Source organism: Falco cherrug, chromosome Z (assembly GCF_023634085.1).
Source record: "Falco cherrug isolate bFalChe1 chromosome Z, bFalChe1.pri, whole genome shotgun sequence".
Classification (NCBI taxonomy): Eukaryota; Metazoa; Chordata; class Aves; order Falconiformes; family Falconidae; genus Falco; species Falco cherrug.
The window spans coordinates 45382287-45394240 of NC_073720.1; the positions used below are offsets into that span (position 1 = coordinate 45382287).

General features: G+C 58.3%; 1 protein-coding gene across 4 annotated transcripts in view; it reads right to left on the minus strand.

The window, feature by feature from the left end:
- PTCH1 (patched 1) overlaps window positions 1-10516 on the minus strand; it is a 74720-nt gene extending 64204 nt beyond the window's left edge. Inside the window, exons 1-2 of one of the 4 annotated variants that reach the window (XM_027808425.2) lie at window positions 10290-10516; window positions 2122-2314 (exon numbers count right to left, since the gene is read on the minus strand). In XM_027808425.2, coding sequence (XP_027664226.1) covers window positions 2122-2314; window positions 10290-10292 — 196 coding nt within the window. In that variant the 5' untranslated portion in view covers window positions 10293-10516. Of the gene's footprint in view, window positions 1-2121; window positions 2315-2578; window positions 2850-3871; window positions 5083-10289 lie in introns of those variants that run through there. The other 3 variants (XM_027808426.2, XM_005441379.4, XM_055699261.1) reach the window with 3 other exon arrangements.
- Window positions 10517-11954: the final 1438 nt, after the last annotated feature.

An 11954-nucleotide genomic window follows, 5' to 3' on the forward strand; every position in this document is an offset into this window, starting at 1 on the left:
AGATCTTACTGCTTTACAATTACCTGAAAGGAGATTGTAGCCAGGTGGGGGCAGGTCTCTTCTCCCAGATAACAAGTGATAGGACAAAAGGAAACGGCCCCAAGTTGTACCAGGGGAGGTTTAGATTGGATATTAGTAAAAATTTCTTCATGGAAAGGGTTGTCAAGCATTGGAGCTGCTCAGGGAAATGGCTGAGGCACCACCCCTGGAGGTATTTAAAAGAGGTGTAGATGTGGCACTTAAGGACATGGTTTAGTGGCAGACTTGGCAGTGCCAGGTTAATGGTTGGCCTCCATGACCTCAAAGGTCTTTTCCAACCTAAACCATCCTATATTCCTGCATTTGGCCAACAAACGTGTATGAGGAAAAAAATGACAAACCAAACTTTGCCACAATGTCACAGGGACCTAAAAAAAAAAAAAAAAATCCACAACCAAAAAAACCCAGATGTTCACAATTGTTTGCATTAGTATTTCAGGTACACAGGACCTAGCGACCACTATACTCTGAATGGACATCTCTGCCTATGGATGGCCTTCTGTACTGCCTGCTCTGTTTCTCAGAGCTGTTGGCAGCAGATCTCATCATATTTTGGTTTCCTGGACTACAAGGACCAAAAAAGTTCAGTTGGTAACACATTATTCTCCAAAACAGAAAAACCAATACTCACTAAATGACCCATGAACCTCATCCTGACCTCAATATTGCTGTTACCTACAAGGATGGAATCTGGTCCTATATACCCTAATTCATCCATAGGGTGGGTCAGACCACCTTCGTAACAGCCACTAACTTTGTGCTCACCACTAGCTTTTCCACACACGCACATACAGAGAGCTATTTAGTAATGAGTATTTATGCAGCCTTCCATATTAACTTTTATAAGCCAAATTCTGCTGCAAGCAACTTTGACATAAGCCCAGAGTAACTACTGCAATCAAGGAACTGTTTTCACATCAACCTAGCTAAGGGGGGAACGTGATGCTAAGTAAATAATATTTGCCCCCAGAAAAAAAAATTTAAAAAAAAAAGAAAAAAAACACCAAAAAACGCAACCCCCTCGGCAGCCTGGAGCCATGCCTCTCCGAGCAGGGCGGGCAATCCGCCTGGGCCGGCTGCCCCGCTCCCTGAGGGACACACAGGGCCTGCGAGGGGAGCGCTGGCGACACCACTCTGCCCACCCCACACCCCCCCATGTTTTCCTCCGGGGTAGGGGGGCGTCTGTTTCAAACGGCAGCCCGGGAAGCCCCGGCGCCCCCGGTGCCGCTCCTCTGCTTCACCAAGCCCGGCCTACCTACACCGGCGCCTTCGAGCTGGGCCTGGAGGAGGCGCTGCCCGCCCCGGGCACCGCCCGCGGCCACCCCGCTACCGGCGGCCGCGGCCGGCCTGGGCCCCGCTTCGCCTCGGAAGCCTTTTGTTGGTTTTGGTTTGGTTTGGGTTTTTTCTTTTTTTTTTTTTTTTTTCCCCCTCCTCTCCCCCCTTTTTTTTATTTTTTTTGGTTTTTGTTTTTTTTACCTTGAGACAAACGCTCCCCCCCCCCCGCCCCCGCTTGAAAGCCGCCCAAAAAACAGGACCACACACAGGCACCCGCCCTGCCGTGCTCCTCGCTTCCCTCCCCCTCCCCCTCCCCCCGCCGCGGGCGCACGCACTCCCAAAATGGCGGAGGGGAGCCTCCCGGCAGCGCGGCCACCTCCCACCGCCGACGGGAACGCAGAGACCCGCCGCCCGCAGCCCTCCCGCACGGACAGACGTGCCAGTGGCGCGGACGCGGGGTGGCTGGGGCGGTCTCGGCCGGCGCCCCCCGTGGAGTGCACGGGCCTGCCGCCGCGGCCCCCCCACGAGCAGGGAAGTGGTACGCGCCGCCCGGGGCCGCGCGCGCCCCGGCCCAGCGCCCGCCGCCCCCCTCGAGAGCCGGCCGCCCAACCGCGCCGCGGGGTGCCCCGCCGGCGGTGGGCCCTCCCCGGCGTGCGGGGTGGCCCCCCCCCCCCGCCCAGGCGTACGCGCCCAGGCACTGCGGCCTCCGCCGCTCCAACACTCTACCCGACCGGCCAGGCGGGGAGAGGGCGGCGGCAGCAAGGCGGGGGGGGACGGGACGGACGGACCGACCGACCCCGGACTTACCTTCCACCCACAGCTCTTCCACGTTGGTTTCCAGATTAGCTGCCCTTAATCCTACAGCGAAAGCCCCAAATATCAGGAGGCCGACAACCAAAAACTTCCCGCAGTTTTTCTGAATGTAACAGCCCAGTTTAAATAGCAGTCTCTGAAACTTTGCTCGCAGCCACAGCGGCGCTTTTCGTCCCGTCGCCTTCCCCTGCAAGGCAAGAAGAGGTCAGTAGTTGAGGGGCCGCAGCAGGCCGCCCGACGCGCCCGGCCTGGGGCATGGCGGGGAGCGCCCCCCGCCCTCCCACGGGGGGCGGCTCGCGCCCCTGGGGCCAGGCTCTCACGCAGCGTCCCTGGGGACCGAGGAGCGAGCACGACCGACAGCTCAAGCGGGCGTCCTGCCAGCTGGGCCCTGGCCCCACCGCCCGGCCAGGCGGCCACCTCCGGCTGGGCGCCTGCACAGGCCAAGATGTACCTGCTGGTCGCCGTCCTCGCCCCAGACCAACACACGGGTTGGGTGTGACGCCACGGCATCAGACCCCTGCGCCCTCGCCTGTGCTGCCCGCCACGCTCCTGTCGTGCCCAAGACACCGCCAGCAGCCCAGGCTGCAAAGCATTTCGTGCTGGCAAGACCCGCGGCTCCAGGACAGGAGTAACCACATCCGATGAACCTCAACAGCCACAAGAAAGCCCCTTTTCCTGTTCTCCTTAGACCCCTGAAGGGCTGGGGGGGGGAGGGTGGGTGACAGAAAGCTAGTCGGTAGGAGTTTGCTGCCGTTTCCCCAGCTCCCTGCTCCGAGCAGAGGTTTGGTGCTGAGGCAGCACCCACGTGGTGAGCAGCGCCGTAAGATCAGAAGTAATTCATTTCCATAGAGTTTGGAGACGCTGTGTGATCTGAATTAGGAAGCAGAGCAGCCATCTGTAAGTTACGACAATATTTGTGAACGGAAGAGGGCAGCCACATGGATTTTTTTTTTTCTCCTCCTTTCCCCTTCTTACAAAGCCTAGAAATCCGCTCCCTGAAGTGAAACCATCCTTGCAGCAAGGCAGCTTTTCGAGTTTGTTTACTTTGAACATTTTTTGGCCGCCTGAGATTGGAGGCCGGGGCCGTCCCTCCGCCCCGCCCGGGCCGGGCTTGCGGAGCGCTCCGGCTCCTCCAGCCCTCCGCGGGGACCGGCGCGACCCGCGCCGCAGAGCTAAGGTAGCGATTTGTTTACGGCCCTCGCCTCTCCTCCGATCGACGGGGGAAGAAAACGCCGGGGTGCAGGCGTTCTCTGCTGCGGGACGCCCCCCTCTCTGAAGGCAGTCGCCGTACCGGCGCTCGGCGGAGAACTTCACAAAAGCACAACTTCTGCCAAAAAAACGGCCGCCCGCTTTCCCCCCGGCCCGGTCGGGAGCGGGTGTTGCCGGGGTCGCAAGGCGCTACGAAGGGATGGAGAGGCGGAAGGGAAGCGGAGGGGGAGCGGGCCGGGGGCTAGCCGGGAGCGAGCCGAGGCCGTCTCAGGAAATTTAAGCGGAGGACTGCTCCGCAGCACGAGCACGCACAGGGCACGCACGGGCGAGAAGGGAGGGAAGGAGGGCACTCTCTCCCGCACTGAAGAGTCACAGACGTCCCTCTCTTTTTTCCCAGCATTTTATTGGTGGCCGTTTCATTTCCATCTCCTCCTTCCACCCCCACGAGAAAACACACCACCCCTCTCCTCCCCCGCCGAAAAACAGCGCTAGCACTAGCGTGTTTCTCTGGAAAAAAAAGAGAGATTGAAAGCACCTTTGAAATCTGCTCCAAGGCGAAAGCCGCATCGCAGTAGCTTGGCCGCTGCAGATACTCCCGGTCGGGGGCCGCGGCACGCCGATTCCCTCCGGTCCTTCGTCGCCTCCCGCCGCCGCTCCTCGCCGCCCGGCCGGGGTGGCCGCCGCCGCCCGCACTGCTGCTGGTCTCCGGCTCCGACGCGTTACCGGCCGAGGCCATGTTGCCGCCACCGGCGGGACAGGGGAGCTGGCGCTGCCGCCGCCGCGGCGGGGCCCGGGGGCCCGGGGGCGCGGCGGGGCCGCGGGGGGCTGGCGGCGCTGCGGGCCGCGGGCTGCTGCTGCTGCGGGGGCTGCTGCCGCCGCCGCCGCCGATGCTGCTGGGGCTGCTGCGGCACGGCCGCCTCACGCGGGGCGCGGGGCGGCGGCTGCCGCCGCGGCCGCTCCGGCCGAGTCGGTCCCCGCGCCTCCCATTGCCACATCGCGCGCGGACCCCGAGCTGCAGGCGGCCGCTCCCCGCGCCCGGCGAGGGCGGGCGGGCGGGCGCGACCCCCGGCCCCCCCCCCGGCTGCCGCCGCCCTTTCCTCCGCTCCCGCTGAAATCGCCTCCTCCGGCCGCCGCTGCCTCAGGGAAGCCGCTGTCCGCGGCGGGGCTCAGCGACGGCGGCGGGACGGCTGCGCGGCCGGCCGCGGCGGCTCCTGCTGCTGCTGCGCTGCCTCGCCGCACTGCACCATCCTGCCTCAGCGCCGGGGTGCTTCCCGCGGGCCGCGGGGCCGGCGGGGCTCCGCGGTCGGCCCCGCCGCGGCGGCGGGCGGCCGGCTGCCTGACGCTCTACCCCGGCGTGTGCGCGGCAGCACCGAGCTGCAGCTCCTCGGCTCAAGAGATGAGATGAAGAAGAAAAAAAGGACTCTCTCCATTTGGATAAAGGGGGGGGGGGGGGGGGGGGGGGGGAGTATGAGAGGAGAGCGAGCGAGAGGGAGAGGGAGAAGGAGGAAAAAAAAAGAGCTGAGAGCCCGCCCCCGGGGCTGTCAGATGGCTTGGGTTTCTGCGAGGCGATTGGCTCGGGGAGGGCAGAAATTACTCAGCAAACATGACTATTATTAGCTGCTTAGCAACAGCTCACCAAAGTAGAGAGACCACCCAGGCCGGCAACCCTTGTGTGTGCATCTCCAGCTTCAGGGGGAGCCTTAAAGTGATCCAGCCTTCTTTGCATGCAATACTTCCATTAAGGAATGCCTCCCCCCCGCCCCCCCCCTCCCCCCCTTCTTCTTCGTTTTCTTTTCAAGAAAGTTTTTCCCTTCCCCCCGCCCCCCCCCCCCCGCCCCGGGACGCTTGCAGACGCATACACGCGCGGAACTTTCTCGCGATCGACGTTCAGAATTATGTTTTTCCCTTTTAAAAAAGAGAGGGAAGCGGGGGAAAGCAGCATTAAACGGTTTCTAAAGCCCTTAAAAGAAAATCCTTTTAGAGGCACCTTGGCCTCAAGCTGCAACAAATACTGGGAGGTCCGAGCTGAATTCCCAGGCTTGCAGAAATAATGACAGGGTGGTGGATACTGCGGTAGAAAGTGCCAGATTTTTCTCCCTCTCTCTTTCTTTTTAACTAAAGAGGAGACTTATTTCCTTGCAAGAAAACCACTCCGTCCAGTTAGAAAAACACAATGAAAACTCAACACTTGAGGGATTTAAAGCCACGCAGTAGCTAGCCTGTTTCAACTTAGGGCTCATTCTTTAACTGAAACCTGAGGAAAGCCAATTTTAATATGTTTTTAGTGTAAAAGTCCATGAAACTCAGCCTGCCTGGCCGCGCTAAACACTTCTTGAACTATACGCGATTGTTTACTTTTTTGGCACCGCTTCTCCCCGTCTCTGTTCATTGAGAATCAGCCATTAATTGCGGCCGTTACAGCTGCGCGCATTACCCCCGGCCCCGGGACTTCGCGCCCCGGCCCCAGCGCGGCTCCCCGCGGAGGTTCTGCGCCCCGGCGGAGCTCCGTGCGCACAGGCGCGGCGGTCAGCGGGGAGCCTACCGCGCCCGGCCCGGGGAGGCGGCGGGGGGGACTGCCCTCCAGCAGGGCGGCTGAGAGGCGCGGCGGCTGTGCGTTCATTGCGGGGGGGCGAGGCAGAGAAAGAAGAACGTGTGGGCACCCGAGGGGAGGAGGGCGCCGGCGGTGCCCCGGGGCTCAGGGGCTCTGCCCGCCACCGGCCGCCCCGTGGGGGGCTGAAGGGACGGGGCCGCGCTGCCAGGCACAGCCCCGGCGCCGCCAGCGGGGGCGGGCAGCGCCCCGGGGGCCAGGGACGCCGGCGGGAGCGGGCTGCGCACCGCACAGTACCGCCCGTGCGGAGGCTCTCTTCACCGGCTTCCCAGGGTCACAGCCGACGGTGCGAGGGTCCCTTTTGCTTTCTTCTACGTCCCACCTCTGGTTTTCCCACACTGGGAAACCTGCCTCCGTGAAGACCCGGCCGTGTGCTCCGCACGGGACTGTCCCCAGGAAAGCTGCCGGGAGCAGTGACCTGTCGCGCATGCACGCGTCGGTGCATGCGTAAGGGCGAAGAAAATTCTAAAGAAGTTGGGGCTAAAGGCTGTTTTCTGTTGGAGGGGTGCAGTTGGCCAGCTCCAATTAAAGTTTCCGCTTGGGAAAGTGATGTCTATCTCACTCGGAACTGTGCCACTGCCTCCTGCTCAACTTGAACGGGTCTGATGGGGTGGCAGGGCTGGGGGATGGAGAAAGAAGGGATGGGGTGGAGAGGCGTTTTGGTTCGGCCTCCCAGCAGGCTCCAAAACCGAAGAAGAGTGTCCCGTCAAACACCTCAAGCCCCCAGAGCTGCCCTGCCTGCCTCCTGCCAGCCTCCTGCCTGCTAGGCTTCACACAATAGCCCAGCACCCGTCCTTGCTCCTGGATCCAAAACTCAGCCTGAAGACTCAAATTCAACAAGCACTATCTTAATCTCCCCTCTCTCCCTGTGGTCTGGAGGGAATTTTTTTTTTTTAAAGCATACACAAGAGATGAATTACTGCAGGGATCTAATTGGCCTTGTTTCTGTATTTTTTTTTTTTTCCCTTAAGGAAGAAGTGTCAGTGTAAAAGTCTCCACTTGGGTGGTCAGAGCGGTGGCTGCCCCCAGTTTGCCTCATAGCCGATGCCTGCGTGCTACATTCCTGGCGATAATGTTGTTCCTAATCAGTCTCCCCTTATTTACATTTGTAAGCACTGCTGGCTGTGATATGCATGCCCTGTGTGTGCAACTGCTCCTCTACATCAAGGGCTTTTTCTGTCTTCAACTCACGGGAGTCCCACAGATTTCTTATCTCACACTTGCTCTGTGGTGAAGGCCTGAGGTGTCACCTTGCACAGAGTGGCTACAGCCTGTAGCCTTTTATACTTGGTCCTCCTGATACCTGGACCGCCAGGGCTGTCATACAAGAATCTCAAGTTTTTGCTCTGGTCACAACAGCCTAATTTTGTAATGCTCTGCCTCTTACTTAGGTCACCTTTGTGCTTGTAACCCCTAATGATGCAGAGCTTCACACTTCTTCCAGCCAGGTGAGCGATCAACCCAACAGAGGTTAACAATGGGTAATGGGTATTTACACTAATTTTACTCTAACACATTTTTCCAGGTTGCGCATCGCCTGTGGGGCACACCACCAAGAGCATTGCGCTGCTGGAGCATCTGGTTACCTCAATAAAGAAACGACGCAGAAATGAAACTCCAGTGCTTTGGCTTCCTTTTGTAGGGGCAACAAAAGAACTGACCCTGGCAGAAGAGCAACTTGGGGGAAAATAACCTGATTTTGTCTATTTCCTCAGATTTTTGTCTCTCACGCACGTTTTCATTGCTCGAGGGCACAGCTCCGCCTCGGCCCCGAGCTCCACACGCACGCCTGACACTAGTGGCCTCCGACATCAGCACAGCCACAGGGCAGCACCTTCACCGGGTCTTGCCGTGCAGCCCGAGGCCCCCCGCTGCCGCTCGGTGCCCCACCGGGCCGCGGGCGGGCGGGGGCTGCAGGCCGGCGGCGGCGCGCCGCGGGGAACCGCTCTGCGGGGAGCCGCTCTGCGGGGCAGCGCCGCTGCGCAGCGCCCGCGCCTGGGGAAGGAGGCGGTGGCACGGAGCGAGCCCTCTCCCCCTCCTCAGCCCTGGAAGAAAGGGAACTGCTCGAGCCAGCTTGTCAAAATAATGCGGCTAATTACCCCTGATCTCCTTTAATGGAAAGCCGCTCTGCAAGCCACAAAGGAGCAAATGAGGGATCTACAGCACCAACCCAGGAGCGCTGGCATTTTCTTCCGCGGAGGGCTGCGGGGAAATGTGCCTCCAGAGGAGCCTCCGGGGGTTCTGTGCTCCTCCCGCGCTGCAGCAGGCTCCCGGGGGAAGCGCAGAGCCCCAGAGCGCCCGGGGAGCTGCGGAGGACAGCGGCGGGAGCTGCAGCCCCTCTCCCTCCAAAAGCCGGAGGGCATCCCAGCCCTAGCAGACCGTGTCATATTCCACGAGGGCCTTTAGCTCTACAAGGCCAAGCCGTCGTCAAAACAGATTCTTTTCCTGGCAAAATGCCCTGCCACTTGCAGGACGTTAATATGCATAGAGAGGGGAAAGTTACACTGCACAATTTTTAGCCAGTCTGGACAGCACCGGGTCTGTGTAAAGATACAGCTCAAGTCTTGCGTTTGGAAGGAGGCAGGGCATTCATTTTTGTGATCTCTGCCATCGGGTCTTGCAGAAAAAAAAGCTGAGCGACACGATCTCTTTGACCCTCTGCTGGAGCAACAAATTTATTAGAGATATAGGCGTGAGAAATGAAAAGGAAGTAAAACAATTCAGGCTCATTGTATGTCTTTCTTTCATACTGCTAATCCGGTTTACACATCACGCCTACATGTCTCAATAGGGCTTTATACACTGTGGCAAAGGCAGAACAAAATAAAAGGTGTGTGTGTATGTGAGTGTGTGCGTGTGTATGCATGTGTGTGTGAAATAAGGATAAAAACAGAGAACCCCAAGACATATTAATTCAGAGTGGGCTGCCTGTTTTATATCTACTGGCTCTTGAAAGCAAATAGATTTTAAAGGATTCCTCCTCCTTCCCCCTCCCTCCTCTGCCCTAACATTTCTAAACAATACTACCTCCCGTCCAGATACAGGACACACAGTGACCCTAATAGCCCTAAACCAGAAATTAGATACACCTATCAGACTGGTGCCGAAACGATGTGAGACCTTCTAACCAAAACTGTGAAATGCTATCTGGTTAGGAGCTAGCAGATGCCCACCTTGGCTCCAATGTTTCTTTTAAAACCACCCCGGTGACACGATGACACCAGATGTCTCCCCCATTCCCCTCCCCTCTTTTGCCTCCCCCCCTCCTCTCCTCCCCTGATCTACCTCCCACACCGGTGATAAGGCGGTGGCCAGGGGGAGATGTGTCACCGAACATCCTCTGGCCTCCTGTCCCTGGGAGCAGTGGGACAACATGTGCAAGACCGGTGACAGCAGCGCTGTAGTGGTCCCGACTATGCCAGGTACCAACCACATGCAGAGCCCGATCCTGGAGCCGGACTGAGGCCGCTATTCAACCTAACCTTAGGCACACCACGCGTGTGTGCTGCCAAAGCTGGAGAGCAACTGTCCCTCCTGTTCCCCACAGCTGCATGTTTTCACTGGCTGCGGGCGTTCAACCTAAGTTAAAAACTGAAGGAAAGGGCTCCTCAGTGTGCCTCGTCTAAGAAGCCTTATTCAGCTTTCCCAAGGAGAAAGAAGATGCAAACCCGCCTCTTCCCTGCGGGCCCTGTCCCGCGGAGCCCGCCCGGAGAGGGGTTTCTGCTCCCGCACAGCAGGTTGCTTGGGCCGCAGCGCACACAGGTGCCGGGATGCTGAGATCGGCGGCCCGTCCGCAGTCCTCCGCGGGGCCACACGGCCACCGCAGGGGCGACTTCCATCGGCGGCGAGGCGAGTCCCCCCCCGCGCCTCCCTACCGGGGGTTCCGAGCCACAGCACCGCCAAGGCGCGGTAGCCGGCCGGGAGAGAGGCACAGCCGTGCCCGGCCCCAGAGGCGCCCCGCCGCCCCCTGCCCCCGCCGCCGGGACCCGCACCGAGCCCCCACCCCACCCTGCCCAGCCGTGCCCCGCGATGGCGTCCCCGCTCGGGCCGGACCCGGCGGGTGGGAGGCCCGGCCCCCGGCCCCCGGTGTGGCGGAGGACCCGGTCCCCCGGCGTAGCCCCGGCCCCCGAAGGCTGGAGGGACGCTCCCCCCGCCCCCTCCACCCTCCCCGGGCCCCAGCCGCCATCGGCCCCGGCGAGGGCCCGCGCAGCTCCTCCAGTACCGCCCCGGCCCCCGGCCCCCGCCCCCCGCCCCGCGCCCGGGCCGTGTCCGCTGGGTTCCCCGGCCCTGCTGCGCCCCCCGGTCCCTCTGCCTCCCCGCCGTGGCCCGCCGGGGCTGCACCTACCATCGCTGCCCTTGCCGGAGCCGCTGGTGGGGAGCCGTGCCGGAGGGCTGGGTGCGCCCTCGTTCACTGGCACTGACGGCTTCAATGGGACATCGGGGTTTTCTTCCTCTGTGCTCCTTTTTCCCCAGTTTCTCTCTTTCTTTCCTCCTTTTTTTTCTTTTCTTTCTTTCTTTTCTTCTTTCTTTCTTTTTCTTTTTTCTTCTTTTTTTCTTTCTTTCCTTCCTTTCTTCCTTTCCTTTCCTTCCTTCCTTCCTTCCTTCCTCCCCTCCTTCCTTCCTTCCCTCCTTCCTTCCCCTCCCTCTCTTCTCCTTCTCCTCCTCCTTTTTTTTTTTACCCCAAAGGAACTGAAAGTGTAAAAAAATAACCCTCCTAGGTTGCAGGCATTCTGCAGAGTGCTGGGAAGCCTCACAATTACATGCCTGTTTCTATTAAGCAGCTCCATCGTCCTCCATGTGGGTGGTCTGGTTCTCAATAGGCAGGACCTGTCAGGATCACGTGACGAACCCGCAAACGTTACCCCTTTACAATAAACTTCAGGAAAAAAAGCAAAGGACGGGAGAGCCCCGTGCCGCCGGCCCGCACCGCTGCCCCACTGCGTCGTGCCCCGCACCGCTGCTCCCCCCCCGCAGCGCAGCGGACAGGTCTCCTCCAGCCTCTGCCTTCGCTCCCTGCTCCCACCCTGGGCTTCAAGAGCAGGGAGAGTGTGAAAGCTGCCAAGCGGTGGAACTCACTTTCCTTGTCGAAAGGAATACACAGTTGGATGCGTAGGGAGAGGAGAGAGAAGCAGAGTTTTGTTTTGGCTGCTGAGGGCCCTGGGCTGCACCTGATTTAGTATATTTGGTTCTAAAAGGTTTATGCCTGTTGTGCTCATTTTTGCTAGAGGTCACTAGAAAGTCAGCTTTCAGGTGGTGAAGCAGCGCAATGCAAGTAAGTTAGCTGCAGTGAATAACACCTAAACATTACTGGGGAAGAGCACAGCGATTTTCTTTTTTAAAAACAACACTTTCTTGAATAGTTACAAACAGGATGTAGACACTGCAGAAATTTACTACTACCTTTTTAGGATCTTGTGGTGTCTTAAGTATCGTTACAGGATCTGAGAGAAGCAATATCAAGTGTTGCTTCTGGAATAAGGCACATTGCAAGGAATAAATGGTGTGTTTTGGAAGACATCACTAGTTGTTTGTAGAAGATACTTTTTCTCTAGTCAGTCATATTTAGTTTTCTATCAGGTTTAGTATATCAACAATGTATTTTTAGAATAAAATATATTCCATGTTGCCGTAGTCTTGTGTCCAAGTTACCCAGATATTTCTGTTTGCAATACATTTAGGAAACAGGCTTCATGACTGGGCTCTGTGATTTCACACAACTTTTTTTGATATTCTTTAGCAGTGTTTTATCTATATTGCTTCTGTTAGAGAATTCAGCTAATAGAAAATAATGTGTATCTTATGGTAATACGTTCATTATCAAGACTAAAAAAATCATATAAGAAAAACTGTTAGGAAACATTTCACAATCAGTTTTTATTAAAGAGCCTAACTCCATACATATTCTTATCTGCATAAAGCCAGGCTAGGCATCAAAATAATGAGCAAGAATGGCATTTTGCCTACAAAACTGTTATTATTTGTACATGACAGAGGGGCTTGTGTCAATGAT